Source organism: Vombatus ursinus, unplaced genomic scaffold, assembly GCF_900497805.2.
Source record: "Vombatus ursinus unplaced genomic scaffold, bare-nosed wombat genome assembly UNPS02012147.1, whole genome shotgun sequence".
NCBI lineage: Eukaryota > Metazoa > Chordata > Mammalia > Diprotodontia > Vombatidae > Vombatus > Vombatus ursinus.
The window spans coordinates 1,973,890-1,998,263 of record NW_020951925.1 but is presented as its reverse complement, the minus strand read 5'-3'; the positions used below and the strand labels follow the sequence as shown (position 1 = coordinate 1,998,263).

The following is a 24,374-nucleotide window of genomic DNA, read 5'->3' as shown; positions in this document are numbered from 1 at the left end:
GCATCACTACTGAGTGACCTGCAGAAAGGAGGCAGGTCAGACTCATCGTGGCCCATCGCCACCCTCGCCACCTCTGCCCATTGGCTCGCTTCATGGCCTCTCCCAAACCCATCCCCACTGCATTCTGATGACCTTGCTTTGGTCCCCCGCCCCTCCTGCACCAAACACTTTCCAAACTCATCTTCCTGCCTTCACAGGGTCCTTCCAAAAGCTTCCTGACTAGATGATACCTGGCACTCAGTGTCTGTCTGAAGCAGTCGGGTCCATGGTCGGGAAGACCTGAGTTCAAATCCAGCCTCAGACACCACCTGGCTGTGTGACCCTGGACGAGTAACAAGTAACAAGTAACCTCTGCCTGCTTCTGCTCCCTCCGCTGTACAACGGGCATAGCAAAAGCCCCTGCCTCCCAGGTTGTCGTCAGGATCAAACGAGGTATGTTTGTAGGAAAGAGCTCAGCCCGGTGCCTGGCACATGGTTGGCACTCTCTAAATGCTTCTTCCCTTTCTCCTCCCTTCCTATCGTCTCCAAGGTAAAATGCAAATTCAGCCTAGAGACTTCAATCTCTGAAGACTTCAATCAGGAACTGGGTTCCCTGAAACCAAAAGCTCCTTCTCACCTCCAGGCATCTGCCTAAATCGTCCCTTGGGACCCACGCCACTTGCAGACCTGCAAACGTTCCGCAGGTTCTGCTGAGGTGTCCTGGCAGACTCCCTCTCCCTGACTTGCCGTCACAGCCCACGTTACGTTCCGGGAGGCCCAGGCCTGGGCTCTCGCCTTGCCGTCAGCCACCTTGTGCCAGACCCAGGAGGATTTCTGTGAACACGGGGATCCCCGGGGAGATCCCACCCTCTACCAGGTGACCTGGACCTTCTTGGACATTATGAAAGACTAAGGGCCTTGTCTGGGGTCACATGGCCTGGAGGTGTCAGCGGAGAGATCTGAACTGAGGTTCTCGGACTCCACGGTCAGCTCTCTTTCCACTAGGTGGGGTGGCCTCAATTTCTAGTATTCTAATGATGATTACTACCACTTAAAATATTACTCATAACTAATACTGCTAGAGCACAACCCTGCATCCCTGGAGACCTCTCCTCAGACCTTTGCCAACTACACACAGTGACAGATAACGCCATTCCCATCTGACCGACGAGGACGCCAAGACGCAGCGAGGCGAAGGGCTTGCCCTGGGTCACAGGGATGAAGACTCGGGAGCAAGACGAGCTGCCCGGTATTCCTGCGCCCAAGCCTGTACTTCTCTCCACGCCCCCTTGCCAAGGGTAAAGATGACCACGTGCTCAAGGCTAGAAAGGAGCAGAGCCACGCGTGGTGGACAGACATTGCGCCTGCCGCTGGACCTGCCAGGGCCCTCGGGGCCCATGCCACAGGAGCAGCAACAGTCGGGCCAAGCACCTAGTAGGGCAGCACCGGGCAAGAAAGCCAAGGCTCTGGATATCTGGGCACTGGAGAAGTGTGGCAGGACATCTGTCTGACATGAAACCAAAGGATGCCCTACTGCTCCAGTAAATGGCAAAGCAAGGAAGCTCCTTTCCAATTCCATTTGTGGAAAGTACTTATCCAGCCCACACCTCGAACAAACGCATGCTATTCAAGTGGGTTTGGGACCTCGGCGAGGCAAAGCCCATTCAGGCCCCATGAAGTCGGGGTAGGCCCGTGTTACACGGGTCCACCTTGGACCACTCCATGCAGTAAAGACTCTTCAGACAGCTTCCCAAATGAGGAGGTCGTCCGCCCCCAAGCCCTGTTCTGAGGGGGGCCAGCTGGCTGAGCACGTCCCGGAGACAGCAAGCCCTGCAGAGCGGAAGCTTCAGAGAGACGTCAGGGACTCAGGCATCAATTCAATGAGACCTCAATTGGGTCACGCCCAGGGGAAACCTCTGCCTGGTCTAAGTATCAGGAAGACAGATGGACGGGCACCTTTGTTCCATCCTGGTCTGGGACATTTGCTATATCTTTCATGCCACGTAACCTGACTCACACTCCAAAGCCTCCTGGCCTCTTTGCACCCAGAGGAAAAGCTGAACGGGCAGCCATGTGCCTCTGGATCTGGGCCTATCACTGCTGATGTCACAATGCCTGGCACGGCCCTGTCCACCAGTGACAAGAGCTGATGGGCACCAAGGGCACAGCCAATGCCACCTTCCCTTGTTCCTGCTCCTCTCAGTGACACTAATGCTCCCCTTGACTCTGAGGCAGATGGCACACACCATGGCCCCTGACTGCTGAGAAGAGAGTGGGGTTTCCTCCCTTTCCTTGTGGCCTCTGGGGCAGGGGCCAGGCGGCGGGCCTCCCCCCATTCTTGCTTTCCCAGATTTGCTCAGGGTGTTTTTGTGTGGGCGGAAGCTTGGCTGCTCTGGAAAGGCACTAGGCATGGAACCCACCACTAGGCTCTTCGACATTAAGTCGAGGCCCGTGCCAGGTGTTGTAACGTCCCTTGGTGACGGTGCCCACGACAGCTTTGGGCAGGGCTCATGTTCCCAAGCCCCCCAGGAGGATTACCTTCATCTGTTTGGAATGCATTTCTAACTTATCCTTCATTGGTCTGAAAGGCCTCTGAACCATTCCAGATTTCTGAAGATGAGCCACAAGGTGGGTGTGAGGAGGTCTTGATCTTTCTGAATCTTGCTTTAGTTTGTCTTGAAAATCTGACAGATCACTACCTGAAAGAGAACACAAACAGAAGGTCGGAGCAATCACAAGTGACCTCCACATGCCAGAGCGGGCAGGCCTATTCCTAAGAAGCAGGTGAACAGGAGGCAGCCTCTCGGTCTGCATCTCTGCAGCCAACAGAAGGGCAGCGCTTTGGGGTCAAGGGGGAGGCTCCCGAGGCACACTGGCACAAAAGACGCACCAAGTCACACACTCTAGTCAAGGGTGGGAAGGAGACATTTACTGCTTGAACAGAGCCATTCACAGATCAAAGGAATGTCAAAGATAATCTGGGACATCTATGAGTCCTTCTTGGCCAGGTGGGCATGTCCTGCTTGGGGGCCGTGCTACCCGATCCCACCTCCGTCATCGCCTATGGGAATCTGGACTCCCCCCCACCTCCCAGGAGCACCCCAGCTTAGAGCCCTTCTCAGGAGGAGGCCCGGGGACAGCGCCAACTCACTGACGTCACGTCCATCGCTGTCCGCATCTAAGCCGGCTACTTTGGACTGCAGGTCTTCTTGAGAATCCACTGCTGTTAGGACGAAGCCTCCATCTTTGTCCTATTCAAAACAGGTGGATTTCCAGCTGCCCTCTTGTCACACCCTGCACTTATAAATGCCTACTGCTCTGGGAGATGCGTTAAGTCCCCAATCTCAATCAGAAAACCAAAGGCACTTATTTTGAAAAAATAGATGAATACCTACTTGACTGTTAGTTATTAGCCATTCAATCCTTGCTAAGTGGAACTTAAGATTTATCACTGTCTTTAAAATACTGCTCAAAAAACCAAAAACCTTGAGTTAGCTTGAAAAGACAAAAGCATCTGCACTGGATGTGAGTGCACGTACTGAATCCACTCCCCAGCCTCCATGCTGGAAGGGCTCTCAGGCCTCGCTTAGACTGAGGGTGAACCCTCCAGACCAAGAGAGAAGAAAGCCAGGCTGTTTCCCTGCCTCTGAGATACTAGCGTGGGGAATGTCCTCCAAGGCCTTTGAGCTGCTCTCACAAATGAAGCGTTCCCCAAATTCAACAGCCAAAAGCAATTCTTTACAAAGGCCTCCTTCCCTCCTCAAGCCTTGGCCCCCTGAGCTTGGACAGCCTATACCAGACACAGCTGTGCCCATTTAAACACCTCTCCCCAGAGGACAACAAACTGGGGGTTGGCCTGCACACCGCGTTGACCACTGGGCTCTGAGCCATGCTTCAAAAGCTGCTTTCATAACACCTCTGGCCAGGAGGTGAACTAATAATGGGGGAGCTGGGATCCCCGGGCAGAAGAAAAGCCCATTTCCATGGGAACATACTGAAGTCACATTACCCGAGGACAGAGCGAGGGGACCAGACCACAGGGAACTCCCAGGTGAGGCCATTCCCTCTACCAATGCAAGTCACCATATTCCCTGCAAGGCACCAGTTTTGAAGAGCCACTAGGGGCAGTGACAAGAGAAAGACTTGTCCAAGGTAACCCAGACAGCACAGGGCAGAAGGGCTGAAAGCCAGGTCCCAAGGCCAACTTTCCACCTCCTCTACCAAGCTGCTTCTCTTAATCCCCTTTGTCCCTCAGGACACAGAAATGGGCTCAAAGGAGAAATGAAGAGAGAAAGAGGGGAAAAAAAGGTGTACATTACCAATATCCTCCTTTCGCCGTCATGGCCAGTGTCGGGCTGTGATCTTTCCCTACCAGACGGAGGCTGGGAAGCCGCAGGGGCCGCTCCCAGCCCTGGGAGAGCAGGACCCAAGTATCCTGAGGAATCCTGCAGCGCCAAGGACCGCCAAGCCAAGTCTGGGCTCTGCAGGTCGGCGGCTTGGGAGAGGGGTGTCAGGGGGATGCTGGGCAGACTTTCTAGCGTGAAGTCTCTTCTGACCAGCTCCGGGGAGCCCAGCGCGGAGGAGTCTACGTCCAGGATCACATCTCGGAAGTGCTGAATGGCGTCCAGGGGCTCTGCATCCTGCGACCCATTGTCGGCGCTGCAGGCCGAGGAAGATGAGCCGTGTACGGACTCTTCGCCTGGCTCAAGAGGAAACCTGCCTCCATTGGGAGGGGGAGAATCCTGGCTTTTCATCAGCGGTGGGGCTCGCTCTTCAAAGGAGGAGCAATCAGGAGTGAGGGGGCCGGCATCGTACAGCTCTCCACCGGGGCTACTCGGGGAAGAATCCAGGCTCTGGTCCACCTTAAATTTGTGTCCGACTTGTCCCGGAGGATTGTGACTTGGAGTGTTATGAGGTGAGTCCCACGAGTGACAGAGGATGTTGGGGACTGGCCCTTGTGAGGCGGGAGGGCCTGGATCAGCTGGTGATTGGCCCTGAGCTGTCCTTGAGACACGCCCCCGAGGTCTCTGGGGAAGACTTGACAGCACGGGGGGCTCTGACGGTCCTGGCGGGTGCAGCCGTGTCCAGCCTTCGGTATCTCTGCTGTCTCCGCAAGATATGGACTTTATCAGGTGATGTAGCTTTTCTTGAATGTGTCTCACTTGGGTTATCAGATCTCCTCTGTGCAGCTGATAACTTTCCATTGGTTTCTGCTGAATCTGTGGTTGGAAAAAGGCATGCAGATTACTAAATAAAAAGCTATACTTTTCCAGCTAAACTCTTGTAAAAACTGATGTGTGATCTTTCTATTTCCAGTCAAAGCAAAGCAAAGCAAAGGCCTGACCTGGCACTCTTGGCCAAAGGTTCTCTCGCTGCTTTAAGCAAACAAGATTTAGGCTTCAGCTTTGAAAAAGAGGCAGAAGCCTCTCGAAAAACCCTTCCAAATACAAACGCCAGTCAATCAGTGAGGTACTTCAAAAGAAAGAGCAGCTTCCTCGGTCAACCGAAGCCACACGTGGGACAAGTCACGTGGGAACTCGGCTTTGCCATTGCTCTAAAGAGCTCACGACACAGACACACTACCAGCAAGCAGATAGGATCTGGCTACAGGGACAGTTGTGACATCAGAAACCACTCCTGAAGGCTGAAAGGGCTTCAGAAAGTGAAGAAACAGGCCCAAGAAATTCAGCTAATGCTCTCTCCCCCACGAGTACAGACAGACCAAGAAAAAGGCAAAGATTACACACAGGATTCAGATTTAACAAGGGAAGACGTCTGAATGGGGGGGGGGGGGGGGGACACCTGCAAAAGGGAAATGTTTTGACTAATTTTTCCTCTAACTTTAAAGATTTCTTCTTCTGGGCTTATTTGACTAATTTTCTAGTTCTCCTTAAAACTAAAGCTTGGTTCATTTATCCTCTTTTTTCTACTTCGTTCACATGTTTTCAGAAGCGAAGTTTTCCTCTGAGGACGATGTTCATTCCACCCCAGAAATTCTGACCCGTTGTCTCATGCCCCTCATTGTCTCCTGCAGTTACTGTTTCTAGGACTTCTTCTCTGACACGACCCTGACTCACAACCCGAATGTGTGTCTTCTGCATGTCCCCCTGCCTGATCCTACTTGTAACTGGTACACTCCATCACAGAGATTCCACTGAAGAGACATCACCTTCCCCAGACTCCCCCCCGCCCTTCCCCAACACTCCCGCAGCTCACCCCGTGGCCCGCGTCCCAAGCCCATCACTTCCCACTCTTCGGCCTCATCCTCCCATCATTCGGGCACTCCCCACCTCTGCCACAACCGTGTTGCCCATAGTCATCTGCTGGGTCATGTAATTCTACTTCTAACCGAATGACTCAACATTCACCTCAACAAAACCCACAAGGAATCACAACAGATCAATCAGGTTCTAGGTGGAGAGAGCTCCAAGCCCAGAGTCAGGAAGACCCAAGTTCAAATCTGGCCTCAGCCAGTTAGTAGCTTGTGTGGCCCTGGGCAAGTCACTTTACCTGTCTGCCTCAGTTTCCTCTAGTGTAAAATGATGGGGGTCATAATAGCACCTACCTTATCAAGGTATCTGTGAAGCACTCAGCACAGTGCCTGACACATAATAGGTGCCCAATCGATACCTGTTCTGTCCTTGCTTCCCCCGCCCAAGGAGGTCAGGTGAAGAGGTGAAAGTTCCCTTTTGGTCTCGCCCCTGAGGTACCTTCATTCCTCCTAAAGGCTGGCTGCTGTCCTCTTTACTCAACTCCATCTTATTTTTCATAAAGATGAGCTCAGACTCCAGCTGTTCCTGACAGACTGTCAAGACTGAAATTACATTTTCCTTCCTCTGGAGACCAGACTCTTTGCGTATCACTAGGTCTTTAGCAGAGAATGACTGCTCCTCAACTAGACTCTAAAATAAATGTGAAAACGAGTACTGTGACAAGGAAAGAACCTGGGCAGCATCTATTCTCTCCCCAAAAGAGGAGCTGGGTCGCAGACACAGAGCACGAGGCCTGTCGGCCACTAGTCTGGCCTGCGCCCTTGAGGGCTCCTCACCTTCCCCACACAGGGTGCACATCCCCCAGGGCGTAGACTCAGTGCATCCCACTAGGCCAGGCACTGTTCAAGACATGACTAGGGATGAGCAGCTAACGGTCTAGGTGGGCACAAAAGACCTGAAACACAGGAAATAGCAACAGGTCTCCTGAGAGGGTGTGTTGGCTGAGTTATGGTCAAGGTGCTCCCTAGCCCCTGCTCATGAGAAAGAAAAGCTTGTAGGAAAAAGTGAGCGGGAGCTCAGAAAGGGAGAACCGGGGTATGTCACAGGCTCAGATGGCAGCTGCCGGGTCAGAGAACTCTCTCTTTCACAGACATAAGCTCTGACCTAGAACTAATAAGTAAATGACACAGACCTCATTCTACATGGTCTGAGTTCTGCCAGGCTGAGCTGGGCTTCACCATCAATTACAACTGAAAAGCTTCTTTTTAGAAAATTTTTTAAAATTAGGAATTTTAAGTTGTTTTTCCTTTTTAAAAGAAAATGTTTAAAAAATTTTAAAGATATCAAAGCCCTTTGACTAAGAAACTGGATAAGAGAATGAGAGAAAGCAAATGATGGCTCCACCTGTGTATAAGGTCCCATGTGTTGTGCTGAGCCTACACTGAAGGGCCCTCCCTGCCCCACCCTCCCCAGGCCTCCTTGTTGCGCGGGAAAGCCGGGGGGGCTCCACGGCTGTCTCCCAGCGGAGCACAAGCTCTACCAGGGCAGGCTGGCTTCAAGCAAGGACTACCCACCCTGGCCCAAAAGCAGAGCCCTGAAGGTATGAGTCTGTCAGCTCCCCTCTGCCCCAAGGCACCTGACCCGAAGCTCCATTATAATGACCTACATCACCTACTCGGTGATCCAAGTTGGGGTACCACTGCCCTGTAAGCAACACTCCTCCCAGAACCAGGCTTTTCCTACTGTCCAGATGAGGAGGAAGAAGGGAAGAGTGAGAGAAGAAGTCGGTTCAGGAAGAGAGCATCGCTCCATTGGGTCTGCTGCACAGAAAGCAGGCCTGGCTACTCCTCGTACCTCTGGCAAGCCTAGAGCCAGGATGAGTCGGGCCACCGCCCTCAGCCCAGCCACGCTAATGGGAGAAACGGACACCTCAGAACGTATCTCAGAGCACTGAGACGCCTGCCTGCCTTCATTTGTATGCTATTTCTTTACCCACAATGCATACCAAGCCATCACCGCACTGCCCCTGGGTAGCAGCGGCCAGCCGCCACGACCCCGCGTCCTGACCAGACTCCTCCTCTGTGGTGGCTGGAGCGCGAGGTCCTCCTTTAGAGACCCGACCGCTCCAACGACCCTCCTGAGCGTGAGCTCCGGCCCGGAGCCTCACGGATGCCTGTAGCCCGGGCGGGCCGAGAACCTCCGCTTCCTTCAAGTGTTTCTGTATCTGCATTTGGCACTGGGGCCCGCAGGCCTGGTGCTGATCGAGCGCTGTCTGGTAAGCGGTCAGCTTCTGGCTCAGGGCCTGCAGCTTCAGGTTCAGGCTGACACACTGAGCCCGAAGCGCCCGCGGCTCAGGGGGCTCCCGGGAGCCTGACACACGGCGCCTCTCCAGCTCCCTCTCCAGGTGACAGCAGGCCGCCGCCAGCACCTCCAGCTCGGCCAGGAACGCGCCCTTCTCTTCGGTCAGAGTGCTGACCTCAGCCTCCTTCTTGAGGAAGGCGGCCTTCCAGTGCCGGGAGTGTGAGGCCGCCTGCTTGGCCTCTGCCTCCTTCAGAGACAGCTGGTACCTCAGCAGGCCCAGCTGCTCCGCGGAAGCCGCGCGGACGCTCTGCAGGTCGCGCTCGAGGGCTTCCACGTGCAGCCGGAACTGGCTTTGCTTCTCCTCCAGGTCTTCCTGCAGCTGCTTCACGCGGGGGTCGGCTTGGGCGTCGGCGCCAAAGAGGCCCCTCTGGAGCTCGCGCTGCAGGTTCTCGACCTGGGAGCCGTCCGAGTCGCCCTGGCTGTCGCTGACCTCGTGAACCATGGGCCCCAGGAGAGAAAGCTCCCGCTGAAGCTTCTCGATGACCTCGTGCAGCTGCTCCACCTCTTCCAGATTCTCTGTTCTTAACCGTTCCTGGTTCTCACGCAAATTTGCAATCACAGCTCTTAGCTCCTCTGTTTCAGAGCTTCTGTCTTTCATTACCTGAGTAGAAAGCACATCGCACAGGCCAGTTAAACACAGGAAATGGCAGAGCTCCCTCCTCGTGGATCACGGGCTTCTAAGCAACTCAAAAGGACACCTGGACATCACCTTTCCCAAAGGTCAGGGAAAGAGACCCGGGCCCTTCTGACAAGGGGATGGAGTGAGCACAGCCCAGTGAAACACAGTCCACGGAGTCCCTGAGAGCTGTTCAGTACATGAGGGTCTAAGGAAAAAGAGGCTGTGAGAAAGGCCAAGACAGAGGCAGAGGCAGAAGTGAGCAGATCGGGGTCCTCCAGGTGGAGGCAGCCCACGGTGGGGAGGCCACACTGAGAGCAAAGAGAAGGGGAAGAACATTAGAAGGGTGAGAAGAGCACTGACTTACAAGAGCAGAGACACCCACACCAGCTCTCCGGCCTCAAAAAAGAGCCTGCCGGAGTCTGAAGGTCTGCAGCACTGGAAGGGTGACAGAAATGAGCTGCTCACTCTGGCCTCACATGGCAAGGATTGTGTTTCTTACCCTCGCTGAGGATAACCAAACATATCTACAGAAAAGGCACCCGGGGGCCCAAGGAGAGGGAATCAAAACTGGAAAAGACGATGGATGCTCCGACTGCGCTTTCCTACCACCTACTAATTAGGTCCTCTTAAAAGAACCTTTGCGGTGAAATGACCCCTGGTTGGGATGACCAGCAGAAATGAAAACACAATGAAGACAGGCAACATTGCTAAATCCCTCCCCTTCCATGTGGAGAAATGAACTGCAGCTGCTAAAGGGCCTCTGAGGAAGTCGACAGAAGGACAGAGATGCACAGAAAATGACTGAACGTGGGATTTCAGCAGAAGTTTGCAAACATCCTCCGGGGGCCAGCAGGGGAGTTCGTTCCTGTCCAAGCTCCCAAGCTACCTGGGGGGGTGGTAAGAGAGCCTCCCTCCTCCCATCTGCCATCCCCCCATCCATGGCAGATCAGCAGTGTCAGCGAGGGCCACTGGCCGTCCCCATGGTGCTTTCCCTCACTTCCTAAGCATCTTACTCAGGCCAGAGAAGAGAACCATGGTGACCTATCTCTGGAGCCTCACTGCCTGTGGACCCCAATCCCAGGAGCCCTGTCGCTCTCAGGGAGAGAATCACAGGCCTTCCCAGGAGACTCCAGACTCTGGACATGAGCATAACACAGAAGTCACCTTGAGCTCCCTGTATGCCCTACCTCGTGCTGTAATCCCTTAATCTGCTCATTCAAAGAGAGAATCTCCTTTTCTTTGCTTTGTAGAAATGCCTGTGAAAATCAAAGACAGAGCTGTTGGAGCACCTTAAATGTCAAGCTTTCGGTGAGGTTTGAGACACAACAGACTCACCAGGTGGGCCTGGCAACAACGTACGAATAACCCCAAAGCACTTCAGAAACAACCAAGCAGTCTGACAAAATGCTGACTCGCACTGTCGGGCCAGGTCTGCTCGAAGGACGCCTCGTCAGGTCAGCCTGCGTGCACCGCCACCCAAGAGGGGCTGGGAAGGACACGGGAGGGCCAGAGAAGGTCACCAAGAAGAGGGCAAAGCCCAGACACCTTGGCGAGAACAGGCCCACAAGGGCCTGAGGTAGCCTCCCGGCTCTTTGGCCACGAGGTACAGGCCGCTCAGCCATGATGGCTCTCCACACATCTAGCTGGGACCCATCATCAACCAAGGGTTGGGAAAAGCTTCTCTCCAGAAGTTCTGACTGGTCTCAACCAAACCACATCAACACTGGGCAGGAGTGCTACTCATACCTCCTCGGTGCCCGTGGCCACTGACTGGACCATTGAAGGCCAGGCACAGGACTCTCACGTCATCTCCCACCCAACTGCTCAATGCTCTCGCTGCGTACACCTTTGGCTCCTCCCCTAACCCTACTGCGGCTTTCCAGCTAGCGTGAGGATATCTGACTGTAAGCTCCTTGAGAGCAGGGACTGCATTTGTATCCCCAGAACTTAGCACAGTGCCTGGTGCTTTAAGTAGCAGTAGGTGCTCAATAAATGTTTATTAAGTGTTGATTGTATGCTTCAGGCCAACCTGCTATTTTAAAAACAATCATCACACACTTTGAATTATTCACCTTTATGAAATTAATTCAGATTTGTTCAATGAAAGAGATCATTTCACTGAACATACTGTTCTTACTTAGAATAATAAAGAAGACTACAAAACACACTTCTACAAAGATACTTAAGAACAGGGCAACCACTTGTTTTTCCAGTAAAAAATTTAAAGGCCCCAAATTTAAGGCCTTTTAACGTAGCCTTGAGAATACATGAAAACCTCAGGCAAGAAGGGACATGACCCATTCCATACACTCACCCAAAGGTCCTCCTAAATGTGGGCTGAGGAGGGAAATCAGGGACCACCTTCGCTTTTGAATTTTCTCTCAGAAGTCTAATTATGCTGTTGTTTTTTGAATGGAGTACTCTACCTTGTCCTAACCAATCGCCCGCCCCGATACCCCTGCCCAACACTCACCCGCTGGCACTCGACAAAAGATTGTCTCTCTTATCACCCCCTTTTGGGCGGCCACATAACACAGACACTTATTTCTTCAAATACAAAATGTCTCAGGAGATTAATTCTCTCTAAGTCACAGACTTAAGTCTGTGTACGATTAAAAGCTGACAGCAAAATATCGAAATTAGTGGACCCGATTAGTGTTCTTAACGTTAAATACCAATGTCGATTCTGATTATGGGAAATCATTTACAAAATTTCATAAAATCCACACCGTACCTTCCTCAGGACAACCCAATGAGGTCGCCAGTGCCTAAGAAGTGAGTGATCTGCTCACAATCCCCCAGAAGAGCGATTCCAGAGCCAGGATCTGGCCTGGGGCATGCCCCGCCCCCCATTCCTCCCACCCAGAAGGCCTGGCCAACACGGAAGCAGGGCACAGGGACAGGGACGAGCGAGGCCAAGCTGTGGCCCGGCACAAAGGGCCCTGGTCGCGTCACCTTGAAGTCGGCATTCTCGACAGAAAGCTCTCGGATGCTAGCGCTGAGCTGCCTGTTCTGCAGAGTTAAGTCTGAGTTCAGCTGCAGGATCTCATTGCTTTTACTCGTCAAACTGTGCTTAAGCTGTTCCAGCTCACCCTTCAAGCCCAGAACCTAGGACACAAGCAAAGCATAGCACTCGTGGGGTAACACAGCCCTTGGATGGAGTCCCCATGAGAAGGGCCATGATTCTGTTCATGGTTTCTGGGGGGCACACACAGAAACACCGTCGGGTGACCTGTGGACCAAGAGGACATTTAAAAAAGTCATCGCGACTCTTTTGATTGGAACGCTGCCCCTCCAGCCACCCCCCGCCCCCTTCTCCTTCCCTGCCCCTCTCATCCTCCCCGCCCAGCCCCCACAGCCCCAACCCTGCCCTAAACACTGTCAGTATTTTAGGGTGTTGCACACCTCACGGAAGCTCTGGCACACCCAAACGAGGGCAGTTCTGAAATCGGACTCCTTCTAAAGTCCCTAAACACCCCGGGCCCATTATCAGGACTTTTCCAGAGTTCTCAGGCGAGGCGAGCAGGAAGCCTCCGGACCCCCGTCGGTGCTCACCTCCTTCTCTTTCGTCAGGAGAGCCGCCTGCTCTGCCTCCAGCTGCTCCTTAAGACGCTCCTCGTTTGGGCTCCCCGGGGCGGGTGTTACGTGTTTCGTTTCATCCAGTTTTGACTGTAGTGTGGAGATCTGGATCAAGTTGTTCATCTGCTGCTCCTGCAAGGCCTCTTTGTCCTGACAAAAGGAAGGAAGCGGGTCGAGGCTCACACGAGTGGTCTGAGGCAGCCGAGTGGTTCATCTGGACTCTCAAGGAGTGGCATCAAACCCAGCGCAAGTCCACCAATGGAGAGAGGATCAGCAATAATGGAAGACGACAAACCCCCAAAGATAAATTACGTGGGAAAGAACGGTGGGGGTGGGGCGGACGACAGACACGGGGCAGGATATCCTATGATCCATTCAAAGTGGACCCAAAATATCGAAGGCTACGCCCATAAAAACGACAGAGGAAGTAAGACGAGGGCTACAGGAAAGGGGACGGGTTTTTAACCAAACAAGGGATTGGTTGAGGTGGTTACAAATGGTAACAGAGATAACTGGGAATACATGAAATCGAAAAACTTCTGCACAAACAGAATCAATGCATCCAGGATAAGAAGGGAAGGAGTAGAATGGGGAAAAAAAATCTTTGTATTAAGTTCTCAGATAAGGTTTTGGTATCCAAAATATATATGTGTATGTATGTGCACGCACGTGCACGCACACACACGACCAAAAGCAACTCCCCAACAGAAAAGAGGTCAAAGAATATGAACAATGTGGAGCATTTGTATATATTCTCAGATTTTTAAAAAGACATTTTAATTGATCTCACTAATTGTTTCTTCTATTTTTCCTCTTTTTTTCCTTTATATGTCATATGGAATGGCCTTCTGGGAAGGGGAAGGGATATGAAGAAATCTGAGCAATGTAGAAACAATCAATTCATAGCCACTTCTTGAGTGCCTGTGGAAAACACTAAGGATACAAAAAGAGACAAGAAACAGCCCCTGTCCTCAAGGAGCTCGTGATCCAGTGGGGGAGATAATATCCAAACAAATATATGCGAAACAAACTTTATACAGGATAAATAGGAAATAACTCACACAGACCCTAGAAGTAAGAGGGGTTGGGGAAGACTTCTTGTAGGAGGGATTTTATGTGGGACCTGAAGGAAGCCAAGGAGGTCAGTAGGTGGAGAACACATGGCCGGGGAAAATGCTCAGAGCTGAGGGATGGAGGGTCTTATGTGAGGAAGAGACAGGAGGCCAGGGTCACTGGGTCAAAGAGGACTTATTAGGGAGGAAGATGTAAGAAGACTGTAAAGGCAGGAGTGGAATTAGATTATGAAGGGCTTTGAAATCCAAACGGAGCATTTGCATTTCATCCTGGAGGCAAGAGGGAGCTGCTGGGATTTATTCGGGGGAGATGACATGATCAAAGGCCATCAATAAAAAAATTATTCTAAAAACAGCATTTTAGAGTTTATAAACATATATAGGTTATTTTATTTTAGTCTCCCAACAGTGTAAGTACTGGCATCCAAAATTTACAGATGAGAAAATTGAGGCTCCCAGAGGGCTAGGGACTTGCCTACAGTCACACGGGTGATATCTCAAGCCTGGTCTTGAGATACACATTCTTCCCACTCTTATCACGGGGTTTCCATCATCTACCAAATTGAACCCTTTACATCCAACCTCATTGTCAACAATATTGGAAAACGATGAATTCTAAAAACCTGCATACGTGTGAGTACAGAATCATCACGTATGTGTACACACACACACACACACACCACCCAATGACTGCCTATATAATTCCATCTCTTGAGTGTACATATACACCCACATCATGCCATGAAAGGCTCAGAGGAATGTCTAAGACTCTAACCAAATGCATGTCTAAGAGGAAAAGCTTTAGTTAGGAAACCCAACCCAAATAAAATGTCAGCATTGATTAACCTGGAGGTAGGAATGACAACAAATGACGCTGCTGAAGACACATTTCCGAAGTGAGCTCCAGTATGTCATTGCCATAAACTCAGAAGGTCAAAGTACTCCACTAGTAAAAGGAAAAGGAACTCCATTTTTAACAGAAGCCAGATGACAGAAAAAATCTGCAGACACTAAATGTCGCCAGTCAATGCAGCTCTAAATGACAACATGCATCCACCTCCAATTCTTTAAGTCTTCAGAATGACTAAAATAATGTCCCAGCCTTCTTGAGGTCATATAATGGGCAAATGCCACCACGGTGGAAATGTTTCTCTATGAACCAAAACTGGAGCACAACAGCTGACATTAGCCTAAGAATAAGCCCTTGGCCAACCTTAGAGCACTACAGAAACAGAAGCGAGAGGAGATGGCCAGGGCGCTTTCCTCTCCCAGGTGAACAGACATTATCTCCTCTGGTCCTTATAACAGCAGGGAAAAAAGGGGCTCTAAAGGCTATCGTAAGGGCCCAGTACCTACCAATCACAGCCCATCCTGCACCAGGAAACGCAAGACATTCTAAGAGAGCCATTCAATGAACATCATTGAAGGTGTCAATGCTCATCACTGACCAAAGGTGCCATAATCCCATTCCTCCCAATAAAAAAGACAGATTTACTTGTTCCAACTCTTTTCCAATTTTCTTCTGCTTCTCCAATTCTTCTTCAAGCCAGCTAACTTTTCTTCTGATTTCTGAATTTGTGTCCTCCAGGTTTCTGATTTCATCTTTTTGAGCCGTTAGCTGTCTTTCTGCCAGCTCCTTTTTTATAACCAATTCATTTAATTCATCTATTTTTTCTCTTAATTTTCTTTGTAGAGATTCAACCTGAAAAAGCAAAAGATATTTTTTTTAAAGTTGCAGAAGTGGAAATGTACACTTCAATGTTTATAAATAAATAATTGCTGCTGCCTTAAGAAAAGTGTCTCTTTTACGGTCAGATGGAGTTATCCTAAGAAGACAGGATACTCTACAACCCCAGAACTTCCTTTGGAGATATTAAAGCTTGGAGGGATCAGCCTCTTTATTTCACTCATGAGGAAACTGAGGCTGACCGGTAAAGGTCACAGAGGCAGGCTTTGAGTACAGATATCCTGACTTTAAATTCAGTGTTCTTAGTAACAGCCACATTGTGCAATGACTAACTTCCATAAACTTGGCTCTTCTCAGCAATGCAAGGATCTGAGACAACTCCAGAAGGCTCACAATGGAAAATGCTATCCACATCCAGAAAAAGAACTATGGAGTTGGAATGCAGATGGAAGCAGACTATTTGTTATTTTTTTCTCTTCTGTTGTGTTTTGTTTCTTTTTTTCTTGTGGGTCCTTCTATTGGTTCTAATTCTTCTTTACAACATGACTAATGTGAAAATAGGTTTAATAGGAATGTACATGTATAGCCTACATCAGATTGCATGCTGTCTTCGGAAGGGAGAGGGGGAGGGAGGAGGAGAAAATTGAAAACTCAAAAGCTTATGGAAGTGAATGTCAAAAACTAAAAATAAATAAATAAATTTTAAAATTTTAAAACAAATCGATTCGGTGTTCCTTCACTTTAATTAGGTGAGAAAGTCCAGCCAAGCCCAATTCACGCTCTCCAGAGGATGAGATAAAACTCTGACTGCCAGGCAGAGTGGATTGATCAGAGACATGCGGAAAACTTGGAAGAACCAGAGAGCTCAAGGCTCCTCTTTGCTTCTCCCAAGAGCTATGTGTGTGCCTCTCTTTGAATCAAGAGTTCTTCACTTGGGATCCATGGACTGGGACCCGTAAACGAGCCCCAGCTGCCTTTCAACAGAACAGATTTCCTTGGTGAACCTTTTGTAGCTTACTTTAGGCACAGAGACTTCCCCGGGAGGTCAAATGGGCTCAAGGAGACAAGAAAGGTCAAGGATGCCTGTCTTTGACAAAGACAGAGAGTGGGGTTTGAGTATGAAATGCAGCAGCAAGACAGTAAAGACTAAGCTGAGCCTTCCAACATGGGATTCTCCCCAAGGCATGCTAATGGCAGGTCTCTGTCAATCAAGCAGCTGTCTAAGTAAGTGATTTCTTTCTCTATAGTGCTTCAATTAAGCCAGGATCCTAAAAACAATCTTAAGAGATTTTGGGGGGAAAAAGAGATTTATAACATAGGAGAGACAGTCAACTGACACTTGCCTCATCCCATACAAGGCCAACCCCACGGTCATGCAAAAATGTGGAATTCAAGGGCAAAAACAATACGAGAAAGTTTCCTTGACCTCAATAACCTTCCATCAGTAATCCAAAGAATTCCTAGTTCCCCCTGACAACCCTGACAGAAGTCTTCCTATCACTCTATTTCCTCAAGTTCTCATTTGGAGGAAATCCCCCGTCTTTGATCAGGACAACTCTGCCAACACCACGTCATTAACAAGAGAGAAGGCTGGCGCCATCACTTCATGCCCGGTAGGGAGCAGCTGGTGTTGTAGGCATGGTATTGCCCACACAGGGTTTGAGTAGAGTGAAAAGGATGCATTTCACTGGAGAGAAAAGCGCTGAGCATGAGGACATCAGCCAAAGAAGGTGACAGCAGCAGGCCTAGGGAGAAAGGAATGAGCACTGCACACATCAAGCCTAAACAGAAGCAGAAAAGCAAACCAGGAAACAAGCGGGTCAGGGAAGGAGAGTTAATGGGCCAATAGCGGATCTGACTGAGCCAAGGGAATGGGGAACTATGAGCCTGTGTTACTGTCCGTACCTGAGCGGTCAACTCAAAGCTCTGCCATGTTCGTGGTTGTGGAAAGAAAAAAAAGAGAGATCATTCCAGGAGCCCGAGGGCACTGGGAGGCCCCACATGTGCCCACGCGCCCTCTGGTCGCCCTCACCTCGCTGTCCTGGTGCTCTGCCCAAAGCGGGCTCTTGGCTGGCAGCTGCTGCTTCAGCTGCCCCTCGAGCTTCCTGATTTCTTGCTGAAATTCATCCCGTTCATGCTCTCTCTCGATGGCCTGCTCCTGTTACCAGATGGGAGAGTCTGCGTGTCAGTCCCTCGTCCTCCAAGGGCAGACTTTACCAACCCTATGTCTATGTGGAGAAACTGGACCTAAAACGGGCTTAAAGGTCTGACTTCATTTCTTTAAAATGCCCACTTAGCCTCTGCCCATACCACATCTTGTGAATCCTGAGAGGGCACTGGCCAACAAAGTGCCTTAATAAGAACTGGGACAACTAGGAGTTGGGTGTAAATGACAGCGCTGGAAGGATTTTTTTTTTTAAAGAAAAAACAACTGTCCTCATAAAAGTGGCCGTTTCCCCTCGCTTATAATGCTATTGTGATTGGCTAATCTTTTCTTTTTGGGGGCGCTGGCCATGCTGCATGACCAACACCCCACTGAGCTAGCTCACAGGGCCTCTCTGACCGCCCTTCACTTCAGCTCCTCCCCCAACTGATCTGGAGGCCCTGGCCGAAAGGCAGCTTGGGGACACTCGGCCTGTGCGTCGGACCTTCCCCTGAACCCTGATTCGGTAAGAGACGAGGACACAGGAGCCCCTTCAAGGGCTGCCCAGGCCGGAAACAACTCCTTATTTCTGGCCTCGCTGGCCACCAGAGACACTGAGGCCCAGGGAGCTGACTGGGTGATCCCAACAGGCTGTTCCTGTGAGATGGTGGGAGCCAGAATGGGTCGCGTTGGGGCCAACACTTTCAATGCACAAAGCGCTTACATCCATGAACTGCCGCTGATTCCGTAAGTGTTTGTCCAAAGAGACAATCTGCTGTTTGAGGTCCTGGATTTCGGCCGCTTGCTGGGCAAGCTCCTGATTGCGCACCAGCTGGTCTTCCAGCTCGAGTTCCAAAGTTCTCATCTGAGAACGCAGGGTTGAACAGTCTTTCTCAGACTGCTGTTTAGTTTCTGATTGTTCCTTCATCAAGTGTTCTACTTCCATAAGTAAAACTGATGAGAAAAAAGAAACAAATCAAGCTAACTTATCTGAAAGAAACCCAAAGTGAGAAAACAAAGTACATTGTCCTATAGTAGCAATGTGCGTGTGCGTGTACACGCACACACACAGAGATCTGTCACTGGCAGAGCCGAATGCAAAACCACACACAAAGCAATGTCACCAATTAGGATCACCAAATATTTGACCGAACTCTCCTGAATACAACTCACTCAAACACACCTCAAAACAAAAGCAATTTTGGAGAACTAGAAAGCATGTAGAAAGGAAAAAAGCTACCAAATCAGGGTCTTGTGGGAAGAGGCCAGAGGACAAACCAGGCTTTTCTGACTATGCTGGTTCCTGGGTTCTCTGAGGCCTTGGCCCACTCCTCTTATAAAGGGAGACATGGGGGGCAGAGGGCAAAGGAGAAGACCTTCAGGGGAAGGTGAGGGCCCTTCTTCTGAGCCCCAATGGCTTTTTGAGGAGATGGACTTGTATGGCTTCCTAGAGAGCAAATAAACTTCTCCAATAAGACCCTTTCCCCCGCAAAGTTCTGGGATAGGTTGCAGATTCAAAAGCTTATCCCCCTTCTCCTTCCTCAGACAACAGACATTCAACGAGCCCTGAATCTGCACGACGGTTCGGGTCAGGCTTTTGGGCTTGTAAACCACAAAATCTGAATCTGGAAAGAGATCTAGTCTGAGGTCTAGAGGCCTGGTCTCAAGCTCTGCCTCTGACCCGGTTACAGGTGTGACCTTGAAGAAGTCATTTACACTCTCTGGGTTTCAGTTTCCACATTCGTAAAATGTTGCCGGGGCAGAAGAAGGAATGGTTGGTCCAAATAATCCTCAAGATCCTCTTCACCCCTCAGCGCCATCATGTGGCCCCTTAGGATCCGGGCTATGGTTGATTTTTAAAACAAAACAAAAAACAGCAACAACAAGCCCTTACTGTCCAAGATGTAAAGAGCCTAATGCTTTCAGTAGGCTTCTGTCTAAACTCCTTCAGTCACAGCCCACAGCCGAGACTCCCAAGGCTACTTCTTCAGACGCTCAGGTGTTTCTGACATCATGTTGGATGCTAAGGGGCATTCATCCACCTTCTGTGCTGTCTCTAGTGTCTCGTGTAGGGACAAATAATGCCAACAGACAACAAATCGCAGGCGCCCACCCAAAGCCAGGCTGCACGGCCATGCCCATGAGGACCCACCCCCAACATGGCCCTTTCCAGCCACCAAAGAAAGGGCCACTGTTGTGGAAGCCTCCAAGGATGACTGCTAGGTGAGTGGCAAGCTCTCCGTCAAGCTCAAAGCACTACAAAAAGCTCAGGAATTACGACTTCCAAATGTTGCAGGTCATTCGGGGATTAAGAACATCGACTTCTGTAGGAGTCTGCTCTTTCTCTAGTTCTACCCCTCAGGAATAAACTTCGCCAAGGAGCCTCACACATGCAGTTATTGTCGATTTTTTCCCAGTAATGCTAGACGACATCAGACAGGCTGCCTCGTCCAATTCTCCTCCTCATGTGGCACCAATGCCAGGCCCAGCCCCCAGAACCAGCCTGGCTTTTGGTTAACGAGGGTCACTTGTTGCGTTTTACATGTAATGCCACACATATACGTGCACATGCACGCGCGCGAGCGCACACACACACATACACACACACCATCTTTCAAGATAAAAAAAGAGAGGAAAAGGACTTGGTGTTAAGAGTCAAAAACACCTCCCAGCACAACTTAAGACAAGAGCAGTACAAATGACGAAATGAATGCAGACACGCTAAAGCTTTCCAACCTTGCCATGGGGAGTTTGCCCCCTGAATCCGAGCTCTCCCCAGCCTGCACGTCTCCACTCCAAGCAAACACACATTGAGACTCCTTGGCCCTCCCGTCAAGGTCACCCAACAGCTGCCCCTGCAGGCACTTGGCCAGGCTCTGGCTCACTGGCCACCGCACAGGGCAAGGTCATTGTGAGCAGCGACGCCCGCTTCCAGCCCTTTCCCAGCACCCACTTGACAAAGACAGGCAGAGGTTTTTGTAAAGTAAACAGCTCCATGGCAGGAAGTCACTCCTACTTCCGGAGCCAAGCCAGGGTAGGAAGTCCTTTTCCTCCTTGGTGACTCACTCACTCACTCCTTCATTCCCACACTTGGGGCCAAGCCTGAGGAGCACGCGGGCCACACAAAGTCATACAAACCTGAACCCTCTGGGGCTACAGTCCCAACAGGAATGCCTAAGATGAAAATGTACACAGATTTACAGAGAGAAGATCCAGGCCTGGGGAGGCCAGGACCCATGGGCAGCGAGAGGCTGGGTGAGGCCTCCACAAGGCCTTTGTCCTTCTGCAAGGGATTTGGTCTCTACTTTGTTTTTACTCCTCTTTGTCCTAGAAGAGGCCTGCCTGGAGGGAGGGGTCTCGCAGAGCCTGGTACAACAAGGTGGCCAATGCCTTGTCCTAAATGGAGCTGGGCTGAGCAGGTGGGAGGAGGCGAACCTTACTTAGACCATGGCTGGAAACACTTTCACAGATATATCTGCTACTGACCATAAAAAAAAAAAATAAGACCCTCAAAGGTGAACAGAAAGGGGTAAGGGGCAAGGGGCAGAAATCATCTTCGCCCCTTGCCAGCGACTACAACAATCACCCAGAAATACTGAGGGCAAATAGGCTGGGTCAGAGTTCATACAAAATCCAGACCAAAAGTCTCCCCTCTCCCAAAGTGCTTGCCCACTGAGGGGCTGGCCCAGTCCTTTCAGGGAGGGGGAGGGGCCTGGTTAGTGGCAGCCAAGGACCTGGGGCCAGGATCCTGGGGGATGGAGGTGGGAGGTAGGGAGCACACTGAGCATCCCTCTCACTGCTCCCCTCCTCCAACCCTCAGTACCCTTGGGGCTGACCCTGGATGAGTTCTGCTTTGGTCACCATATGGATTTCTTGGATTAGGAAATATCTGGAATGCTTTCATGAGGTGGGTGCAGAAGAGTGTTCTCTTTTCCACGAACTCCCCGTCTATCCTTTGCCCCCTCTGAGGGCAGACAACGTGTCGCCCTTTTCCGCACATGTCCTTGCCTGGGCAGGACCCCCTCAGAGGCACTCGGCAAGAAGAGCGTTTACGGAATGTAGCCACGTATCTTGGCAAGATAGGAACCCGGCCCCCCAGGGCACGCAGACAGCTTGTTCTCTGTGGGCAGCAGAAGGAATGACGAGGGCTCCCACATGCCACGAGGGGTCCCAACAAGAGTCAGGAGACCCCGCTGCCCGTTTCTTGGCTGTGGTCTGAATACCCAGCAATTCCACCCCTCAAGGCCAAGATGGAAACGGTCAATAAAGGGATTTATGAAGGAGTTTCCTAAAGCAAATGCCACAAAGGGATTAAAGGTGCCTTCAACAAGTGGACGCATCAGACGCTAGGGACCTGTCCACCTGGAATAATCACTCTGAAGAGATTTGTTCTGTAGGTGAGAGGAAAAAAACCCCTCTGGGAATCAGAAAAACCTATTTGGACTCAAACCCACAGGAAGCAGAAGGATAAGACCCAGGCAGCTCCCAAGTGCTCTGCATTTTCCACATTAATCTGACCACAGGCACCTCCTGACTCTTATTTGTTAAACACCTGAGCACACCCCGAGCTCGTTCTGCCCCAAAAGCCTCCCAATGCGCGGACTCCCCCGCCCCTTCCTACCAGCGGCCTTCTCCTCGGCCTCCACAATCAGCCTCTCCTTCTGCCTCAACAACAGGCTCTGCTCCTCCTTCAGCCGGGCTTGTTCTCGGGTCAGCGCCTGCAACTGGCCCTTCAGGTTCTCCAGCTCCACAGCCAGCTGATGCTCGGACTTCTCCTTCTGCATGAGGGCCTCCTCCAGGGCGGCCTTCTCGACTCTGTACCCTTCGGCGAGACCTGCCAGGTCAGAGGAGAATAAAGTGACCGAGGGTGGGCCTGGGCAGCAGCCTGCAGGCCTCTCGGTGGCCCAGCGCTGACCAGCAGGGCGGCAGCGCACGTGGGCTCGGGGTCCCACGGAGGGAGGCGGGCTCACCCTCAGCTTTGTGGAGCTCCAGTGCCAGCTGATTCTTGGCCGCACTTTCCTGGTTTAAACAGTCCATCAGCTCCTGGTGCTGTCTTACCGCCTGGGCAGTCTCCTCATTTTTACGGTGAAACTCTTTTTCAAAGCGAGCATGAAGTTCACGGGTCTCCTCCAGCTATTAGGAAACACTTAGAGTCAGAGGACCGTGGTCCGACCTTGCGCCCAGCCAGGGTCCAGACGCCAAGCCTCTCCCACTGCACCATTTGCCAGGATGCTGAAAACTACTGCAGCTGGCTCCAAAAGACCCTGCGTTCCCATGAGCACCCTGGGCACAATTGGAAGGACCCTGCCTTTTCTTTTGCAACATGGCGAATGTGGAAATGTGTTCCGCGTAACACTATCTGTATAATCACCGTCAAATTGCTTACCTTCTCAGGGAGGGAAGAGGGGCAGGAGAGAGGGAGGGAATTTGAAACTCAAAATGTTAAGAAATGAATGGTAAAGGTTTGTTTTGTTTTGTTTTGGTAACATGTAATTGGGAAATATTCAATTAAAGGAATAAAGACATATTTCAAAAAGGAAAAGAGAGAAGACGGGCTGCTTTGCTTATGCTTGACAACGGAGAAATCAGGAAGTCAGCCCTGGTCCCATTCCAGTCCAGCCGCCTTCCCATGCTCTTCTGGCTCCTAGAGGGGCTCAGCGGGCAGCACCACAGGCCTCGGTGGTGACGGCTGCCGAGCCCTCCCTGCCCGCTGGACTCCTGAATGACAGCAGTGACGCCTGGAACCTTACTTGTTTACTGGAGGCCAGCATCATCTCCAGGAGGTTGTCCACAGCTGCCCCAAGACTCTGATAGATTCTCCTGATCTGCTCACACTCCACTGTGACTCCTGGACTCAGAAAGAAGCTCTCTCGGACATGACTACTTATGTCAGTCGCAGCAAGTGACATCTCATCACACTCAGGCAAGGTCTGATCGAACTCCAGGGGGGCGATGGAAGCTTGAGGGGACGCGTCCCCAGGCAGCTGACCTGCAATGCAAGGTGCCAGAGGATAAAGGCAGGGGCCACAGGCTGTGTTCACACCAAGGGGGCCCCAGGGTTTGAAGGATGACTGCGAGGGAGATGGGGGCCCCAGGGCAAGAGCTTCGTGGTCAGGTCAGAGGGACGAAATGTGACTGGCAAGGGAATGAAATCACCATCCTAAGGATGGGGCGGGCCTCCTTCCTTTATACCACACACCTCCTGGATGCACCTGGTTATTGGCCTTAAAGTGGGAACTCTTTGAGTCCAGGCACTGGGGTTTTACCTTTCTCATTATCCCAACAGCTGAGCTGAGCAGCGCAGCAAACACGCCCCTAATAAATGCTCTTTAACTCATTATTTCATTGGATCCTTGAAACAACGTTGGGAGCGAGAGCCCTACAGACCAATTTTCTGACAGGAGCGGGGGTGTGGGATGGCAGAAGCCAAATCTGCTGTGAGGACAGAGCCACGTCCCCAAGATAAGATGGAACTAGGATAGGTGAGCTGCAAACTCCTAGGAGCTGAGTGTGATATGGCAGCCCACAAAAGGAGGGGGCCTTTGGGCTGAATCCAGAGACAGACAGGTAGAGACGGACACACAGAAACAGAGACAGAAAGAGAAGGAGACACAGAAAGACAGGACAGAGAGAGAGAGAAAGAGAGAGGACAGAGACATAGACAGAGAGATGGAGAGAAAGAGAGACAGAGAGAAAGAGAGGAAGGAAGGAAGGAAGGAAG

The 24,374-nt window shown here is 51.1% G+C and overlaps 1 protein-coding gene across 10 annotated transcripts in view; it reads right to left on the bottom strand.

The window, feature by feature from the left end:
* PCNT (pericentrin) overlaps window positions 1–24,374 on the bottom strand; it is a 120,235-nt gene that overhangs the window by 32,516 nt on the left and 63,345 nt on the right. For 9 of the 10 annotated variants that reach the window (XM_027857438.1, XM_027857444.1, XM_027857442.1 and 6 more), the window contains 14 exons: window positions 23,404–23,642; window positions 22,624–22,786; window positions 22,275–22,487; window positions 18,378–18,607; window positions 17,543–17,668; window positions 17,416–17,436; window positions 15,319–15,525; window positions 12,727–12,900; window positions 12,127–12,279; window positions 10,359–10,427; window positions 8,197–9,153; window positions 4,299–5,198; window positions 3,131–3,230; window positions 2,518–2,678 (listed from right to left, as the gene is read on the bottom strand). In XM_027857438.1, the coding sequence (XP_027713239.1) occupies window positions 2,518–2,678; window positions 3,131–3,230; window positions 4,299–5,198; window positions 8,197–9,153; window positions 10,359–10,427; window positions 12,127–12,279; window positions 12,727–12,900; window positions 15,319–15,525; window positions 17,416–17,436; window positions 17,543–17,668; window positions 18,378–18,607; window positions 22,275–22,487; window positions 22,624–22,786; window positions 23,404–23,642 (3,713 nt within the window). The remainder of the gene's footprint in view (window positions 1–2,517; window positions 2,679–3,130; window positions 3,231–4,298; window positions 5,199–8,196; window positions 9,154–10,358; window positions 10,428–12,126; window positions 12,280–12,726; window positions 12,901–15,318; window positions 15,526–17,415; window positions 17,437–17,542; window positions 17,669–18,377; window positions 18,608–22,274; window positions 22,488–22,623; window positions 22,787–23,403; window positions 23,643–24,374) is intronic. The other variant, XM_027857441.1, reaches the window with a different exon arrangement.